Source organism: Nicotiana tomentosiformis, chromosome 1 (genome assembly GCF_000390325.3).
Source record: "Nicotiana tomentosiformis chromosome 1, ASM39032v3, whole genome shotgun sequence".
NCBI classification, from domain to species: Eukaryota; Viridiplantae; Streptophyta; class Magnoliopsida; order Solanales; family Solanaceae; genus Nicotiana; species Nicotiana tomentosiformis.
Window position 1 is genome coordinate 69,084,748 of NC_090812.1, and position 20,953 is coordinate 69,105,700.

A 20,953-nucleotide genomic window follows, 5' to 3' on the forward strand; every position below is an offset into this window, starting at 1 on the left:
CTTTTACACTCTTTCTCACCATGACAATGATAACATAAATAATAAAAATGGTATGACATCACCCTTCGTACTTTTACACTCTTTCTCACAATATTCAACAATAATTAAATCAATAAAAATTTCATGAATAATGATCAAATATCAATAATGAACTTAAACAGGAATATCTTAATTAAATAGGCAATTATTCAAAATGAAATAAAATCCTCCAGCATGCTTTGACTTAATCACAACGCACAAGTACTCGTCACCTCACATATACGTTGTAGCCGCTCATTAAATCATGTAGCAAATAGACAATTAAATCCTACTCCCTCAAGTCAAGGTTAACTACGACACTTACCTCGCTTTGCAACTAAATTCAAGATTTCAATAAACCTTTGCCTCGCAAATTTGTATCCGAAATCTTCAAATCTAGTCATAAATAATTCAATATACTCAATACAAATCGTAGAAATTAATTCCGTATGAATTTACTAATTTTCCGGATAAAAATCTGAAATTCTTCTCACAAATAACAGTGGAACTCACATCTCAAATCTCGAAAAACTTTATGAAATCCGAACACTCGTTCTGAGACGAGTCCAACCATACAAAAATTATCAAATTCTGATGTCAAATGGACCTTCAAATCTTAAATTTTCGTTTTTGGAAAGTTTTACAAATATTCCAATTTCTTCCATCTAAATCCGAAATAAATGATGAATATAGACATGGATTTATGAAATATAATCATTTTTGGTTATATAACACTTACCCAATTCAAAGTCGTAAACAATCTCTTTGGAATCACCTAAATCCGAGACTCAAAACTCAAAAATGAGTAAAAATTATTAACACCCGATTTTTATGTGTTATGTCCAGCATTTTCGCATTTGCGGACAAATTTCTGCATATGCGGACCCACATTTGTGAGACAAAGCTCGCATTTGCGGAACAGGGCAGCCAAGCAGAGGTCCGTACCTGCGGTCCTTCACGTCGCAGAAGCGACTGCGCAGAAGCGCGAAGGGAGCCGCAGAAGCGAGAAAGATCACATATGCGATATTGGCACCGCAAAAGCGGGCATCACACCTGCATCCCAAGCTTCGCAGAAGCGAAGCTTCTCCCCTGGCCTCAAAGTCGCAGAAGCGACACTGCCTCCACAGAAGCAACCACGCACCTGCGGCCAAAATTGCGTAGGTGCGAAACACCAGAACCAGACATGCAAGTTTTTACAAAAATGATCCGAAACACATCCGAAACTCACCCGAGTTCCTCGGGACCTCGTCCAAATATCCCAACAAGTCCCTTAACATAATACGGACTTACTCGGGGTCTCAAATCATATCAAATAACATCGAAATTACAATTCACACCTCGATTCGGACTTTAGAGTTTCAAACTTTTCCATTTTCAAAACTTGTGCCGTAACATGTTAAATGAATCAGGAATGACTTCAAATTTGGCACACAAGTCATAAATGACATAACGAAGCTATTCTAATTTTCAAAATCGGATTCCGACCCCGATATCAAAAAGTCAAATCCGTGGTCAAACTTTGAAAATCTTTAGCCTTTAAATTTCTAGTTTTCGCTAAATGCCATAACTTGAGTTAGGGACCTCCAAATTAAATTTCGGGCATACTCTCAAGTCCCAAATTACGATACGGACCTACCAGAACTGTCAAAATACTGATCTGAGTCGGTTTGCTAAAAAGGTTGACCAAAGTCAACTCAATTGAGTTTTAAAGCTCTGTTTCTCATTTTAATCAATTTTTCACATAAAAACTTTTCGAAAAATTATACAGACCGCGCACACAAGTCGAGAAATGATGAATAGTGCTATTTGAGGTTTCAGAACACAGAAATAATTATTAAATTTAAAAATGACCTTTTGGGTCATCACACAACGAGTTCAGAATAAACTGAACCAAGAAGGATTCATCAACTTTCATCCCCAAGGTCTGAAGTCTTGCTGCAATGTTAGTCATCTCGATGATATGATTTTGCATACTACGTGACCCATTAAACTTCATGGTCGTGAGTTCAGCCATTAGTGTACCAGCGAGAGACTTATCTGCAGAACGAAAACGTTCTTCCACAAACTTCAGGTATTCCCTGGCACTTTCTGTTTGTGGAATAGTACTCTTAATGTTGTTGGCAATACTTATTCGCATAAACATAAGGCTCAGCCTGTTAGAGCGTTCCCATGCTTTATGGAAAGACTTCTCATCCGCACTGCTCGTATCAGTAATGGCAGCGGGCTTATCATTCAGCAGAGCCAAGTCAAGATCCATTATACCTAAGTGGAATTGGACTTGTTCATGCTATTCAGAGAAGTTCAATCCATTGAACACAGTAACAGACGAAGCATGCGAATGAAGAGGAATAGCTGCAAAATAGATAATACATGCTCACAAATCAATATGGATTCAGTAAAACAGTTAAAGCATATCGCAATTCTCCGTTGGGTATATACTACGACATGCTATCATAATTTAAATACCATTTAGTCTTTAATCGGTAATTAAATATTTTTAACCAAATATATATGACATCTTTGGACATACAATATATATTTGACTAAAGAATATTAATTTTACCTCATCATATTCACTATTAATAGAATAATTGATTCACCTTTGGATGAATCCTTAAGTTCTAGCAACAGTGAAATTTAATTTATCCATTAATTTTTAATTATAGGCATTTCATTAATTTTATGGATAAATTATAAGTTTATGTATGCATGGACATACTAGTTTGTCTACTTTCGCTACTAACAAACTATATAAACATAAATGCACATATAAAATAAATACCTAAAGATTTTATGCAAGTGAATATTTTAAACAATCTAATTTGATCATTTTGGTGACTAACAAACTATATAAACATTAATCACATATATTATCCATTGAGATCTTATCACTTTAATTGTCCAACAATTCAAAAGTAGAAACAAACATCATGACCTGAAGCGGAAGCGTAATGTTTGAGAGTGATAAGATACAGAATAAAATTGTCATATTATATTTTTCATACACATGATTTACATAATAAAATATGTACTTAACATATTCACATTATCAAGGTTGACTTCTTTATGTTTACTAACTCAAGCACCAAATCTTTAGCACAATCCTTATGAAAGTATTATTCTGAAGTCAGTAGCTTTAAACTTCTAAATAAACAATTTATTAGGCAGGAGACCCTCCTAATTGAAACATACCAGGAAATTTACAAACTCAATACGTTTAAATCTTTCCGTTGACGGCCTTAATATCCTTGGATATAATTATTTGATTTCACAACGATTGTTCAAGAAATACGTGCTAAGTCGATACTCAAGATAAAGAATATTGAATCTTATATTGTAAGGACTTTGTATGACAAACTGGAAGTAAACAAACTGATTACAACTTTGATGAAGAACTTTTTTCAATTAAAGCCACGATAAACTTTATTGTTTCCAATGTCTAGATCAGGTTCTTTGTCGAAAAAACTTTATCGACTAAAATCATGGCGACTTAATCGTACAATAAATGAAGACTATCAGTTCAAATAATCCAGGCTCTGATACCATATGTAAACATAAACTTAATTCATACCAGGATCTTGAACGTGATAATCTTACATAAAATTGTTACAGAAAACATATCTGAATCGTAAGTCATTATCACGAAGCAGAAGCGTTAATTGGAATTAGTTTCCCGCTCCTTGCCCTAGCTTTCGTTACCGCCGATTTTAGTGATGGGAGAGAGAATAGAAAATACGGTAACCCTAATGGGTGGGAAAAAGACCAATTTATAAAGGTTCTCACTTAATCCGGTACGTCTATCAACTAACCGATCAGACGGATGAGATTTGCTCATTAATTAAATATTAATTATGGACCTTAAACCTATTGGGCCACACACGTAGGAAAACTTACATACAAGTCCAACTACAAGGCAACTGGAGAAGTAGACAATTTCAAATTAAAGGAAAATTATATTGATGATATTTTGAAGGGATTTACCATGAGTAAAGACAAATCATACATGAGCAATATTGAAGAGAAATTGAAGTTAACTAAAGATGATACTCGCGACTTTGTTGATGCAACATATTTTAGAAAATTAATAGAGAGCCTAAAGTATGTAACTTCTACAAGGCTTGATGTTACTCATGGCATGATCAAATTTGAACACTACTAGAAATCCGGAAAAAAACGACCAACTTTGGTCGGTAATGGCCAATAACCGTCCAAAACGCGACCATTTACGTGTGGACGGTATTTTAGTGGTCGGAAAGGCATACCGACCAAAGTTGGTCGGAAATTACCGTCAACTTTGGTCGGTCAATTAAATTCAAAAAACAAAATATTGCAAAAAAAATCGACCAAAGTTGGTCGATTTTTTAATTATGTAATCAAAAGATTCACCATCTGAGAATCGAACAGGGGTCTGTATTGTGGCAGGATACTATTCTACCACTAGACCATTGGTGCATTTTGTTTTAAGACTATCTTTTATTTGATTTATACTCTTTAATTATATTTTCGCACGAAAATAACCGACCAAAGTTGACCGATTTTATTAAAAAATAAAATTACCGACCAAAGTTGACCGATTTTATTACAAAATAAAATTACCGACCAAAGTTGGTCGATTTTTTAAAATGACCGGCCGAATTAACCGACCAATTTTGGTAGTTTTTTTAATATTAATTTTTATTTATTTTAATTGAAAAACCGACCAAAGTTGGTCGGTGTCTTGAAAAATAAATTTCGCGGGACTCAAAAATAGTTTCCCGCATTTTTGCGCCAAAGAAAACCGACCAAAGTTGGTCGGTTTCGTAAAAAAAAAATTTAAAAAAAAATATTTTGAAAAACCGACCAACTTTGGTCGGTTGTTTGGCCGGTTTTTTGACCGATCAAAGTTGGTCGGTCGACCTTGGTCGGTTTTTGCCGAATTTCTAGTAGTGAAAGATCTTAGTTTAAGGGAGGCTGTTGGAAACTAAACTAAGATTAATTAGTATTCCTAAGTTGTCTAGGATTTGATATTTGGTAGTTTACTTAATTCATGTCTAGTTAGATTTTATTTACCAAATTCATATTGAAATAGGTTTTGTTAGTCTAGTCAAATTTGGTTTGTAGTATTATAAATAAGGGTGCTACTACATATTTTCTATTGTAGAGAGATAACTATGATGTAGAGAGATTCAAGAGTTTATGAGTTGTGAAAAAACCTCCTACCACGTTCTCTCCCTAGTTTAATAAATTTTTTCTATATAGCCTTTGTTGAATTTGTTGCTTGTGCCTAAATTATTTTTTCGGGTTATTTCAATCCTTCACTTACTAGGATTAAAGAAATATTTGGAGCATAAATTCTATGTTTTGTGCTATGAAGACTTTATGAATAAAAATCAGAGAAAAATCGAGATTAAAAACCCCGACTTTTATTGGTTTAGTTTAGTCTTTAGATTTATAGCCTGTTTGGCCAAGCTTCTTTTTAGGCCAAAAGTGCTTTTTGGGGCCAAAAATACTTTTGGCCAAAAATTGAGGTGTTTGGCCAAGCTTTTGGAAGGAAAAAAGTGCTTTTGAGGAGAAGCAGAAGCAGTTTTTGAGAAGCAGAAAAAAGTAGCTTCTCTCCAAAAGCACTTTTCTGAGAAATACTTTTGAGAAAAATACACTTAGAAGCAGTTTTCAAAAGCTTGGCCAAACACTAATTACTGCTCAAAAGTGTTTTTCAAATTAATTAGCCAAACATAAACTGTTTCTCTCCAAAAGTACTTTTAAATTGAGAAAAGCACTTCTCAAAATAAGCTAATTTTAGAAGTTTGGCCAAACAAGCTATTAATACCCCGACACAACTGGTTTGATTTTGGTAATTAGAAAATACGAACCAACCCGACCTATGTACACCCCTAGATATATCCATATTATCTATCGATTAACCTATTTTCTATCCGCATTAATATGGGTCAGATCAGATATTTTTATCCATTTTTACATTATTCATTTTTGACCCGCCTATATCCGACCCGTCCATTACCACTCCTAATTATCCATAGTGTTTGACACATGTTGATTAATTAAGTGGCTTAAGTATAGGTATAATAAAAACTATTTTATATTCAATGATTTAATGTAGACATTGTAGTATACATACATTATTTTCACTTTTGTTCACGAAGAAAACATGATCGAATACATTGTATCTTAGTAATGCTAGAATCGACAATAACTCAATATTAAAAGTACTACTATATTTTACCTTGTACGTGCTCTTTGCCTCGATCTTGAGTTCCTCATCTCCGAAAGCAATTTAGAAGTGAACGAAAAATGCAAATACATTATTCATTGAACTAAAAGTTTGATCTTATCCAAGAATTCTTTATAAAAAGACTTCGTCCTTTCTAGGAGAGATTTCGGCGAAACATTAGCCGTTAAAAAGGAAAAGAAGAACCAAAACAAATTGATTAGCAATTAAATACCATCAAATGTTGTGTCCACTTGTGATCTGAGATCTGAATATAGAGTTATTTTTAATAGAGAATAATTTTACCCCAAAATAAAATTTTCCAGCTCGAATCTGATTTAGCACACCAATAAAAATAACGAATATTGTGCGAGAAACAAAAAAGATTGAATAGAATTAAGTTAGCAAGATAGTCCAAAAACGTCAGCATCGAGCAAATGGGGATATTTTACTCCTTTGAAAGCCCATGCATGCACCAAGCTAATCCCCTTTGGCCACTAGACCACCACAACCTCCATTTCTTTGTCAATTGTCCAAGGTTTCCCATCACCTTTTTCCTTTATAGTTTATGATATTCTTATTCCTTTGTTCTTTTGTTTCTCATTTTTTTTTTCATTTTTCTTGCATCATCGTAACTTGAAACACGTCCATGTGGAAGAACTTTTGAATGTCAATTATTGTATGAGTTAATTTAGTTTTATAAATTGATGATGTCAACTTATAAATTATTGGACAACTCAGTGCACAAAGTATCTCGTATTCACGTAGAATTTAGAAAATGATCATGCTCAAGGAACGTGATATAGATACCCTACCCTAATGCAAACATCAGTGCTGCTTTCACCGCTCGAACCCGTGACCTATAGGACACACAGAGATAACTTTACTGTTGCTCCAAGGCTCCCCTTCTAAAGTAATTATTTACAGATAAATTTGTATAATAATTCGATAAATATAATGACTAACAAACCACATTAAGTTAAATTACACTAATTGTGTAATTATTTTTATGATATCAATGTATATATGGCGTCAATAATTTTGACTGATTAATTATATATATGTTCCTAATAAGAGTGTTAAAAATTGAGCGTCAAAGGTAATCAATGTTACACAGCGAACATCTTGCTCGCGCCTTTCAAATCGAGGATCAAAGTACTTGGACATTGACATAAAGACACAAATCTGCCACTTAGTTTATATGAACTCCACATAGCAAGAGGATCAAACCATTTCTATATCAACCTTAGTTTCATTATGTGAGTTAACAACTCATTATCAGTATTAGCATCTGGGGTCACCTAGGGTACTAAGACTATAAACCACTAAAAATTACGATGGAGTGGTAAGTATCCCTTCGTTCTTAATTAGATATATATGATTCGAGCTCTGCAAAGCTGTAATAGCTCATCCACTAGTGATATTATCTATTTGGGATTCGCCTAGGGTGTCACATATACCCTTCCTTAGGGACTCAGCGTCCTCGCTGAGGTTTGTCCCACCATCGTTCAAGGTTGTACATGGGGTGTCTCTAATACCATATGTAACAACCCAGCCACTAGTGATATTGTCCGTTTGGGCACAGGCCTGTACGGCTTTAAAACGCGTCACTAGGGTCTAAGGCTTATTTACTTATATACCCAACATCTCTCCCGTATTTTGTCGATGTGGGATTTGCCTAGGATGTCACAGAAACCGAATTAGTCAAGCTCAAAGTGGGTATGAGACATCGGGCGGAAAAAAAAATTACTACTATTTAATATTTTTATCTTTTTCATCATCTTTTCGATAATCAACATAGAAGTTTATTTTGAAATCTCAATTTAATTTCATAATCCTACTGATCATGAGGTTACTATTGTCTATTCCGATCTTTCCTGCTCTCATATTAACTATTTGAATAAGGGAATAGCCATTTTAGCCACGAGTTCCAAGTTCCAACAACCAACAACGAAAGGAAAAAAAACTAGTATAATAGTTGTAATTTAATTATTAAAGTGCCTCTTTTTTAATTCACAACTTTTAACCAAATCTATCCGAAAGCTTATCTACTAGTTTGATTGATTAATTTACCACGCGGTTATTATCCGAGGATAATTGTCTTTTTAAAATTAAGACTCAATGAAAAATTTCCTTTTTCTACCAATTAGGAGGCAAATATAAAGAAAATTAAGTTGTAGAAAGAGGTTTATGTCACGACCCAAACTCCCTCCGTATAACGTCGTGACGACACCTAGTCTCTATGACTAAGTAAGCCTAACAAATTGCGGAAATGTAACAAAAACGAAAGTAAAACTTGGCAACTAACAGCAGTGGATAACTGAATAACTAATAACAATGCCGCTCGGCATGTACAATAACCAATACTCTATAATACACAGTCTTCCCAAAACCCGAAACATCGTAAGTCACAAGCTATAGAAGGAAACTAGTATCTCTATACACCAAAGTCTAACAGAAAAAGTACGGAAGGTAAATGACATAGGAGAGAATAGATGGGGACTCCGAGATCTGCGGACGTGGCAGATGTACCTTGAAGTCTCCGTACATCAGCAAGAACTCTTAGCTAATAGTGGGGCTGATAAGTAGTACCTGAATCTGCACATGAAAACATGTGCAGAAGAGTAGCATGAGTACACCACAACGGTACCCAGTAAGTGCCAAGCCTAACCTTGGTCGAGTAGTGACGAGGTCAGGTCAGGCCCACTGATATATAATAAGTAAAGCAGGAGAATATACAGTATAATAAGAGATTAGAATTTAACAAAAGGAAACACAGCGAGGCAACAATATAACACACAGGGGTAAACAACAGGGGATCTCCCGAGATACCGTCTCGTAGTCCCAAACTAAATATACAGGGAGAACTCTCGAGGTACCGCCTCATAATCTCAAAAGTAAATATGCAGGGAGAACTCCCGAGGAACTGCCTCGTAGTCTCAAAAGTAAATATGCAGCCTCGTAGTCTTAAAAGTAAATATATAGGGAGAACTCCCGAGGAACCGCCTCGTAGTCTCAAAAGTAAATATGCAGGGAGAACTCCCGAGGAACTGCCTCGTAGTCTCAAAAGTAAATATGCAGGGAGAACTCCCGAGGAACCACCTCTTAGTCTCAAAAGTAAATATACAGCTCAACCGATAAATACCATAGCTAACAATAAGAATTTTATAGTTAAGACTGATAAAGAACAAGAAAAAATAGGAAATCAACTAGACATGCTTCACAGAGTTCAAATAAGCAGTTAAAGCACGTAGACATGTGATATTAGACAAAACAGAATAATTACGCATGTTGGAATAGCTCAATGAAGAATGAAAACAAACTAATACTCATTTAAATGGTATAACTCAAATTAAAGGAAAAACAGGTTTTTACTCAGTAAAATAATTTGGTTTTTTCAACAAATAGCCCGTGTACGTACTTGTCACCTCACGTACACGGTGCTCACATATGACAACAGTACCAAATCCTAAAGGAGTTTCCCCCACACAAGGTTAGACATGTCACTTACCTCGAACCAAGCTCAATCAATCCGTAAGAATGCCCTTTCCTTGATTATCCGACTCCAAATGGCCCAAATCTAGCCAAACACAATTGCATATCATAAATACAACTATAATAGGCTCATCTAATTAATGAAATTAATATTTTAACAAATATTCCGAAATTCGCCCTAAAAGGTCGACCGGGCCCACGTCTCGGAATCGGGTAAAAGTCACAAAATATGAACACTCATTCACTCACGAGTCTAACCATATCAAATTTACTAAAATTCGACACCAAATGGTCCTTCAAATCCTCAAATCAAACTCTCCAAATTCCTAGTCTCAACTCCCAAATTCCACCTTAAATACACACTAACTAGGTGGAAAAATAAATGGGGAAGCAAGATTATTGATTAAAAATAAGCACAAGGGACTTACTTCAAGAAATCCCTCAAAACTGCTCTCAAGAAATCCCCAAACCCGAGCTCAAAATATTAAAAATGAGCAAAAACCACGAACCCTTGAATTTAAGTGTTCTGTCCATAAATCTCGCACCTGCGGCCCATAGTCGCACCTGCGACGCCCGCTCCTGCGGAATTCTTCCGCTTCTGCAATCCCTCACGCCCTATCCCCTTCCGCTTCTGCAATCCATCTTCCACATCTGCGGATGCGCAGATGCGGTTATACCTCCACACGTGCGATCCCGCACCTGCGGTCTCCTCACCGTAGGTGCGAAAACACCAGAACTCAGATAGCTTCAGCAATTGCATAAGTCCAAAACTCAATCCGTTATGCATCTTAAACACACCCTGAGGCCCCCGGGACCTCAACCAAACATACCAACTAGTCCTAAATCACCATAAGGACTTAGTCGAGCCCTCAAATCACAACAAACATCGCTAAAAATACGAATCACCCTCCAATTCAAATTGAATGAACTTTGAAACTTTAAACTTCTACAATCGATGCCGAAACATATCAAATCGCGTTCGATTGACCTCAAATTTTGCACACAAGTCATATTCGACATTACGGACCTACTCCAACTTTCGGAATCAGAGTCCGACTCCGATATCAAAAAGTCCACTACCGGTCAAAATCTCCAAAAATTCGACTTTCGCCATTTCAAGCCTAAATCAACTATAGATCTCCAAAACACAATTCGGACACGCCCCTAAGTTCAAAATCACCCAACGGAGCTAAAGGAACCGATGGAACTCTATTTCGGAGTCGTCTTCACACAGTTCTGACTACGGTCAAAATCCTAAGACTTAAGCTTCCGTTTTAGGGAGTAAGTGTCTCAATTCACTCCGAAACCAAAAACAAGACCTCCTGGCAAGTCACATAAGCAGAAAAGATAAGTGGGAAGCAGTTAATAGGGTATCAGGATTATTACTCTCAAAACGACCGGTCGGGTCGTTACATCCTCCCCCTCTTAAACAATCGTTCGTCCTCGAACGAGCATAAATAGATACCTGAAGTGCTGAAAAGATGAGGGTAACGGCTGCGCATATCCTGCTCGGTCTCCCAAGTCGCCTCCTCGACCGGCTGACCTCTCCACTGAATCTTCACAGAAGCAATGTTGTTTGACCTCAGCTTTCGAACCTGCCTATCTAGAATAGCCACTAGCTCCTCAACATAAGATAGATCTTTGTCCAACTGGACTGAGCTGAAATCCAACACATGAGCCGGATCGCCGTGATACTTCCGGAGCATGGAAACATGGAATACTGGATGGACTCCTGCTAGACTGGGAGGTAAGGCAACCTCATAAGCAACCTCCCCAACTCGCCGCAACACCTGAAAGGGACCAATGAACCTTGGGCTCAACTTGCCCTTCTTTCCGAACCTCATAACGCCCTTCATAGGTGAAACTTGGAGCAAGACCCGTTCTCCAACCATGAATGCAATATCGCAAACCTTCCGATCTGCATAACTCTTCTGTCTGGACTGGGCTGTGCGAAGTCGATCCTGAATCACCTTCACCTTATCTAGGGCATCCTGAACCAAGTCTGTACCCAGTAATCTAGCCTCGCCCGGCTCGAACCAACCCACTGGAGACCGACACCACCTACCATACAGAGCCTCATATAGTGCCATCTGAATGCTCGACTGATAACTGTTGTTGTAGGCAAACTCCGCAAGTGGCAAGAACTGATCCTAAGCACCCCCCAAAATCTATCACACAAGCGCAGAGCATATCCTCCAGTATCTGAATAGTGCGCTCGGACTGTCCGTCCATCTGAGGGTGAAATGTTGTGCTCAACTCAACCCGAGTGCCCAACTCCAGCTGTATAGCCCTCCAGAACTGTGATGTAAACTGCGTACCCCGGTCAGAGATGATAGATACCGGTACGCCATGAAGCCTGACAATCTCATGGATATAAATTCGAGCCAACTGCTCGGAAAAATAGGTAGTCATCACAGGAATGAAATGAGCTGACTTGGTCAGCCTATCCACAATCAACCAAACTGTGTCAAACTTCCGCTGAGTCTGTGGGAGTCCAACAACGAAATCCATAGTGATCCTCTCCCATTTCCACTCCGGAATATATATCTTCTGAAGCGATCCACCTGGCCGCTAATGCTCATACTTAACCTGTTGGCAATTTAGACACCGAGCCACAAACTCCACTATTTCCTTATTCATCCTCCTCCACCAGTAATGCTGCCTCAAGTCCTGATACATCTTCGCGGCACCCGGATGAATGTAGTACCGCGAGCTGTGAGCCTCATGGAGAATCAACTCCCGTAACCCATCCACATTGTGCACACATAGCATGCCATGCATCCTCAATGCACCATCATCTCTAATAGTGACCTCATTAGCATTACTGTGTTGAACCGTGTCCTTAAGGACAAACAGATGGGGGTCATCATACTGACGCTCCTTGATACGATCATAAAGAGAAGACCGAGAGACCACACAAACTAATACTTGACTCGGCTCAGAAATATCCAATCTAACAAACTGGCTGGCTAAGGCCTGAACATCCAACGCCAATGGCCTCTCTGCTGCTGGTAGATATGCTAAGCTCCGCAAACTCTCTGTCCGGCGACTCAAAGCATCGGCCACCATATTGGCCTTCCCAGGGTGGTACAAAATGGTGATATTATAATCCTTAAGCAGCTCTAACCACCTCCTCTGAAGAAAATTAAGATCCTTCTACTTGAACAGATGCTGCAAACTCCGTTGATCGGTGTAAATCTCACAAGGAACACTGTACAAATAGTGCTGCCATATCTTCAAGGCATGAACAATAGCTGCTAACTCAAAGTCATGGACAAGATAGTTATTTTCATGCACCTTCAGCTGTCTGGACGCGTAGGCAATCACCCTACCGTCCTGCATCAACACCGCACCGAGACCAATTCGCGATGCATCACAATATACAGTATAAGACCCCGAACCTGTAGGCAATACCAATATTGGGGCTATAGTCAAAGCTGTATTGAGTCTCCTCACACTCCTCTGTCCACCTAGACGGAGCACCTTTCTGGGTCAGCCTGGTCATAGGTGCTGTAATAGATGAGAATCCCTCTACAAAATGACGGTAATACCCCGCCAAACCAATAAAACTCCGGATCTCCGTAGCTGATAACGGTCTAGGCTAACTACGCACTGCTTCCACCTTCTTCGGATCCACCTGGATCCCATCACTCGATACTACATGACCCAAGAATGCCACTGAGTCTAGCCAGAACTCACACTTTGAAAATTTTGTATATAACCTCTTTTCTCTCAGGGTCTGAAGCACAGTCATCAGGTGCTGCTCATGATCCTCCCGAGTCCGGGAGTACACCGGAATGTCGTCAATAAACACAATAACGAATGAGTTAAGATAGGGACGGGACACACTATGCATCAAGTGCATAAAAGTTGTTGGGGCATTGGTTAGCCCAGATGACATCACAAGGAACTCGTAGTGACCATACCGAGTCCTGAAAGCAGTCTTCGGGATATCTCGCTCCCGAATCTTTAACTGATGATAGCTTGAACGTAAGTCAATCTTGGAAAATTCTCTGGCACCCTGTAACTGAACAAATAAGTCATCAATACGAGGCAATGGATACCTGTTCTTTACTGTGACTTTGTTCAACTGGCGGTAATCAATACACATCCGCATAGAACTATCCTTCTTCTTCATAAATAAGACAGGAGCACCCCAAGGTGACACATTGGGTCGAATGAAGCCCTTATCAAGTAACTCATGTAACTGCTCCTTCAACTCCTTCAATTCAGGAGGAGCCATACGATATGGAGGAATAGAGATGGGCTGAGTTTCCGACAACAAATCAATGCCAAAATCAATATCTCTGTCGGGCGGCATGCCCAGAAGATCAGCTGAAAATACATCTGGAAAGTCCCTCACTACTGGGACTGACTCAACTGTAGGGGTATCAATACTGACATCTCTCACATAAGCTAGATACGCGTCACACCTCTTCTCAACCATTCGTTGAGCTTTAAGAAATGAAATAACTCTGCTGGGAGTATACTCTAACGTACCTCTCCGCTCAAATCGCGGTAGATCTGGCATAGCCAGCGTCACAGTCTTGGCGTGACAATCAAGAATAACATAATAGGGAAACAACCAGTCCATGCCTAAGATAACATCAAAGTCTACCATGTTGAGTAATAATAAATCGGCTCTGGTCTCAAAACCACTAAGAGAAATCAAACACGACCAAAACACGCATTCCACAATAAGAGAATCTCCCATAGGAGTAGACACATAAACTTGGGAACTCAAACAATCCCCAGATACGCCAAAATACGGGGCAAAATAAAAGGACACATAGGAATATGTAGAGCCTGGGTCAAATAATACCGATGCATCTCTATGACAGACCGGAACAATACCTGTAATGACAGAGTCGGAAGCAACGGCCTCTGTACGAGATGGAAGAGCATAATATCTGGCCTAGCCTCCCCCTCTAGGGCGACCTCGACCTCCCCGGCCTCCACCTCGAGCTGGCTGAGGAGGTGGGGCGGTAGCAGGTGCTGGAATCATAGCCTGAGGACCCGGTAGAGCACGTGGTGGCTGAGAAGTCTGTGGAGGTGCACCCCTCCTAAATTTGGGGCAATCCCTCGCCATATGGCAAGTGTCGCCACACTTAAAATAAGCTCTCGGAGAGCATGAATGTTGTGACTAGCTCGGGCCAGGTCTGCTGGACTGACCGCTTAAAGCACCCCCAAGCAGGAGGCACACTAGATACTAGCAGTGCATAATAAGGCTCCTGGGGCCTAGAAGGGACCGGAATACCACTGGCAACTGGAAGAGCTGAATGAACGGGGCGACTCCCATAGCCCCTACCATGACGAACTGCAACTGGGGCACGAGTACCGCTGTAACTTCTAGACTCTCGAGACCTCTTGGCCTCCCTTTCCTCTCTATCCCGGGCAAGCATACCCTCCAATCTCTTGGCAATACTCATAACCTGCTGATAAAAAATATCCATCTCCAACTCCCTAGCCATACTAATCCGGATACTGGGGTGGATTCCCTCAATAAACCGACAAACCCTCTCTCGAACTGTGGCAACCAAGGCCGGTGCATGTCGGGCCAAATCACTTAAACAAACTACATACTCTGACACAGTCATAGCACCATGGCGCAGCTGCTCAAACTCCGCGCGCCATGCGTTCCTGAGGCTCTAAGGGACATACTCTCTCAAAAATATGTCCGAGAACTGAGTCCATGTAAGTGAGGCTGCCTCGTCCGGACTACTCAACTCATAAGCCCGCCACCACTGATAGGCTACTCCTTTAAGCTAGAAGGTGGTAAAAGAAACCCCACTCGTCTATACTATGCCCATAGTATGGAGAATACGATGACACTCCTCCAGAAAACCCTGAGCATCATCTGTAGCCAATCCGCTGAAGGTAGGTGGGTGGTAATTCTTGTACCTCTCAAGTTTGAGCTGCTCTGCCTCAGAAGCGGTTGTCCTAGTCTCGTGCTGAACCGGAGCTACTGGTTGCATAGGGATGAACTTTAGGGCCTGGTCGACCTGAGCCCGCTGCTCTAGAGTACCGACGGGAGTCTGTGCTCCTCCCTCGGCCTGAGATGTGGCAGGAGCAAGTGGAATCAATCCAGCCTGAGCTAAGGTGCTGAACATGCTCAGAAGCTGGGCTAGAGTCTCCTAGAGGGCTGGTGCAGCAACATGTACCTCAGGTGCCTGCCCTCCAGCTGGAGCTACTGGGGGCTCATCTATAGCAGCTCGTGCGGGTGCTCTTGCTGCACCGCGTGGACATCCTCGGCCTCTACCCCGGTTTCCGACCTCTCGTGGCTCCAGCAGGGGGCGCGGGTGCCTGGTAATCAGATCCGCATGTATGTGTCCTCACCATATGTGAGAGAATAAAATACAGAAGTTTAAAATTTTTGATGTCAACAAATTTCGCACGACAAGGAATCAAAGAAGTATAATTTTTCCTAACAGTTCCATAGCCTCCCGAAGATAAGTGCAGACGTCTCCCCACCGATCCGCGAGACTCTAATAAACCGGCTTGTGACTCACGATACCTATGAACCTAGAGCTCTGATACTAACTTGTCACGACCCAAACTCCCTCCGTATAATGTCGTGACGGCACCTAGTCTCTATGACTAGGTAAGCCTAAAAAATTGCAAAAATGTAACAAACAAACTTGGCAACTAACAGCAATGAATAACTGAATAACTAATAATAATACCGCTCGACATGTACAATATCCAATACTCTATAATACACAATCTTCCCAAAACCCAGAATATCGTAAGTCACAATCTACAGGAGGAAACTAGTATCTCTATACACCAGAGTCTAATAAAAGAAGTACGGAAGGTAAATGGCATATGAGAGAATAGAGGGGGACTCCGAGATCTGCAGACGCGGCACATGTACCTTGAAGTCTCCGTACAGCAGCAAGAACTCTCAGCTAATAGTGGGGCTAATAAGTAGTACCCGGATCTGCACACAAAAGTATGTGCAGAAGAGTAGCATGAGTATATCACAATGGTACCCAGTAAATGCCAAGCCTAACCTCGGTCGAGTAGTGACAAGGTCAGGTCAGGCCCACTGGTATATAATAAGTAAAGCAGGAGAATATACAGTATAATAAGAGATTAGAATTTAACAAAAGGAAACACAGCGAGGCAACAATATAACACACAGGGGTAAACAACAGGGGATCTCCCGAGATACCGTCTCGTAGTCCCAAAATAAATATACAGGGAGAACTCCCGAGGTACCAACTCGTAGTGTCAAAAGTAAATATGTAGGGAGAACTCTCAAGGAACCGCCTCGTAGTCTCAAAAGTATATGTAGGGAGAACTCCCAAGGAACCGCCTCGTAATCTCAAAAGTAAATATACAAGGAGAACTCCCGAGGAACCGCCTCATAGTCTCAAAATTAAATATGCAGGGAGAACTCCCGAGGAACCGCCTCGTAGTCTCAAAAGTAAATATACAACTCAACCGATAAATACCATAGTTAACAACAAGAATTTTACAGTTAAGACTGATAAAAAAAAAAGGAAAAACAAAAAATCAACTAGACATGCTTCATAGAGTTCAAATAAGCAGTTAAAGCATGTAGACATGCGATATTAGACTAAACAGGATAACTACACATGTTGGAATAGCTCATTGAAGAATAAAAACAGACTAATACTCATTTAAACGGTATAACTCAAATTAAAGGAAAAACAGGTTGCTACTCAGTAAAATAATTCGGGTTTTTCAACAAATAGCCCGTGTACGTATTCGTCACCTCACGTACATGGCGCTCACATATGACAACAGTACCAAATCTTAAGGGGATTTCCCCCACACAAGGTTAGGCAAGCCACTTACCTCGAACCAAGCTCAATCAATCCGTAAGAATGTCCTTTCCTCGATTATCCGACTCTGAATGACCCAAATCTAGCCAAACACAATTGCATATCATAAATACAACTATAATAGGCTCATCTAATTAATAAAATTAATATTTTAACAAAAATTCCGAAATTCACCCTAAAAGGTCGACCCGGGCCCACGTCTCGGAATTGGGTAAAAGTCATAAAATATGAACACTCATTCACTCACGAGTCTAACCATATCAAATTTACTAAAATCCGACACCAAATGATCCTTCAAATCCTCAAATCAAACTCTCCAAATCCCTAGCCCCAATTCCCAAATTCCACCATAAATACACACTAACTAGGTGGAAAAATAAATAGGGAAGCAAGATTATTGATCAAATATAAGTACAAGGGACTTATCTCAAGAAATCCCTCAAATATCTCTCAAGATGTTAAAAATGAGCAAAAATCGCAAATCCTTGCATTTAAGTGTTCTGTCGAGAAATCTCGCACCTGTGACCCATAGTCGCACCTGCAACCCATAGTTGCACCTGCGACGCCCGCTCCTGTGGAATTCTTCTGCTTCTGCGATCCCTCACGCCCTGGCCCCTTTCGCTTCTGCAATCCATCTTCCACATCTGCGGATGCGTAGATGCGGTTATACCTCCGTACGTGCGATCCCGCACCTGCGGTCTCCTCACCGCAGGTGCGAAAACACTAGAACTCAGATAGCTTCAACAATTGCATAAGTCCAAAACTCAATCCGTTAAGCATCCGAAACACACCCGAGGCCCCCGGGACCTCAACCAAACATACCAACTAGTCCTAAATCACCATACGGACTTAGTCGAGCCCTCAAATCACATCAAACAACGCTAAAAACAAGAATCACCCTCCAATTCAAACTTAATGAACTTTGAAACTTCAAACTTCTACAATCGATGCCGAAACCTATCAAATCGCGTCCGATTGACCTCAAATTTTGCACACAAGTCATATTCGACATTACGGACCTACTCCAACTTCTGAAATCAAAATCCGACCCCGATATCAAAAAGTTCATTACCGGTCAAAATCTCCAAAAATTCGACATTTCAAGCCTAAATCAGCTACAAACCTCCAAAACACAATCCGGACACGCCTCAAACTCCAAAATTACCCAACGGAGCTAACGGAGCCAACGTAACTCCATTCCGGAGTCGTCTTCACACAGTTCCGATTACGGTCAAAATCCTAAGACTTAAGCTTCCGTTTTAGGGACTAAGTGTCCCAATTCACTTCGAAATCAAAAACAAGACCTCCCGATAAGTCACATAAGCAGAAAAGATATGGGGAAAGCAATTAATAGGGGATCAGGACTATTACTCTCAAAACGACCGGTAAAGTCGTTACAGTTTACGAGAGTAGAGTCGAGCTTCATAAAAAATCCAATTTGACATGTCATCGTTAAATCAAAAACGAAAAAACAAATCAAAACGTAGGGTACTGCCCAAAAATATCCATTACAATTTCACAAGCAAATTAGTTTTGACAAACACAAGCTGAGAAACTAAAGTAAATTCTAAAATTAATACAACATGAGTTTGTTGCCCCCACCCCTTCTTTTTGTCTCTAGAGATTTCTTGCTGATAATACCAATCACATAATGTGTCACTTTCCACTATAATATTTTACAATTGTTGAAAACTTTTATGCTGTCAGCTTCATCCAATAGCCTCTGTAGGGTAAAATACATTACTATTGGAGAGACTTTAGTCACATCTTAACTTATGATTAAAGAATGAGGCGATCAAGAAAATCATAAGCCTCGTAGTACCCACATGCGACAGTTCTGTGGAGCTTTTCGTCACTGAAATTGAAAAGCTGGATTTACAAAAACAGGTTGCTGGTTGAAGAAGATATTATAATTATTATTTTGGCTATTATGTTGGTGTGACACTTCCCCTAGCTGAGATTTCTCCATTTGATGAACCGCATTTGTATTAACATTGTTCACTAATGTGTAACTTTGGTCATTATCAAAACTTGTGTGGTATGAATTGTCACCTAGCAATTGTGGAATTGACTCAAAGTAATCCAATTCTAGTAGATGTGACAATGAACAACTCCTTGGCAATTTATTTGTTTGTGGTCCACTAGTAGTAGCACCAACAACTTCAATATCATTATTGGTAATCTCAATTTGAGCCTCTGACACCTCTTCTTCAGCTTTCATCATCTCCATAGTTTTTCCCAAGTTTTTCTTCTTATAAATTCGGTCCACTAGTAGTAGCACCAACAACTTCAATATCATTATTGGTAATCTCAATTTGAGCCTCTGACTCCTCTTCTTCAGCTTCATCATCTCCATAGTTTTCCCCAAGTTTTTCTTCTTATAAATTCGACAAATTAAATTACCCAATCATCTAGCTAAAAATACCCAAGAAAGGAAAAAAAGTATAGTCTAATTCGCCGAATAGATATAAACAATTCATATAACTGATCCAGATTAATTTGGAACCGAAAGGTCTTACCCTCATAGAGCCACTTTGCTTGTTTCCGATAAATCTACAGTATATCTAGATATTAGACACAACTACTTTTGTGATGAAAAAAAGGGGACAACTAGTATGTAAACATCCCGAGCATCATTTAAAGTTGAAAATTCTGTCAGTTCTGTCACACTAGTGCTCTTACTTCAAGCTCTTCACTATGTGTATTACAAACATTCTGATAAACAGATGGTTGTTGTGCCTTCAGGGCGGATCTATGTGTAAAGGATGGGGTGATACGCCACCCCCAAGTTTTGGCCGAGATTATGCAATAATATGTATATATGCATGTATATACAGAAGGAATATTGTGAAATATTTTAAGAGGCACCCTTATTAGTGAAATGACCGTAGGTACCATTGGCAATGCACTGTCATTCCACCCAAGAGGTGCGAGTTTGAATCCGGAATAACACATTTTTCTTAGAAGTTTTGTTTGGTGCATTTAAGACTCCTATAATTATAGGAGGTTTACTCTTCTTTTTTCTCTTTCCTTAATTGATGGTCTTTTTTGTTTATTAGTAGTTCCTATTGACTTTTGCTTTGTTTATTAGTACTAGTTTATTTTGAAATTTCTTCTCCTTTTTTTTCTTTAAACATTAAATATGAAATATAAAAATCTTTTTCTTTCAAAAATCTATTATTTCCTCGTAACCCCCTCCCCCCTGTTGCGCTTTCCCAACTCCTTCATGATTTATCAATAGATGACAATTTTTTTTTTTCGAGGAGCATAATTCCGGTAAATGTATTTGCAGAAACCAAAAAAATATAGAAATCCTTGAATAAGTTACCGTTCTAATCAAGAATGAAAGCTTATTTTATTGTCAGATTGCTCTAAAGTAGGATAATTGTATATAATATTGAGTGATTAATTTTCATAAAAAATA

General features: G+C 39.5%; 2 protein-coding genes across 2 annotated transcripts; both read right to left on the reverse strand.

Annotated features, from left to right (window-relative positions):
- Positions 1 to 1,858: 1,858 nt before the first annotated feature.
- LOC138906739 (uncharacterized) lies at positions 1,859 to 2,275 on the reverse strand. Its single transcript, XM_070196256.1, has one exon. The coding sequence runs from the start codon at positions 2,273 to 2,275 to the stop codon at positions 1,859 to 1,861; it is 417 nt and encodes a 138-aa protein (XP_070052357.1).
- A 17,106-nt stretch (positions 2,276 to 19,381) lies between these two features.
- Positions 19,382 to 19,885, reverse strand: LOC138906740 (NAC domain-containing protein 1-like). The gene has a single exon (XM_070196262.1). It carries the CDS (start codon positions 19,883 to 19,885, stop codon positions 19,382 to 19,384), a length of 504 nt encoding a protein of 167 aa, XP_070052363.1.
- Between the last annotated feature and the right edge of the window lie 1,068 nt (positions 19,886 to 20,953).

Bases quoted from the DNA above. Each gene is read 5' to 3' on its own strand.
- LOC138906739 (XM_070196256.1), bottom strand. From the start codon at position 2,275: ATGGATCTTGACTTGGCTCTGCTGAATGATAAGCCCGCTGCCATTACT.
- LOC138906740 (XM_070196262.1), bottom strand. From the start codon at position 19,885: ATGGAGATGATGAAGCTGAAGAAGAGGAGTCAGAGGCTCAAATTGAGA.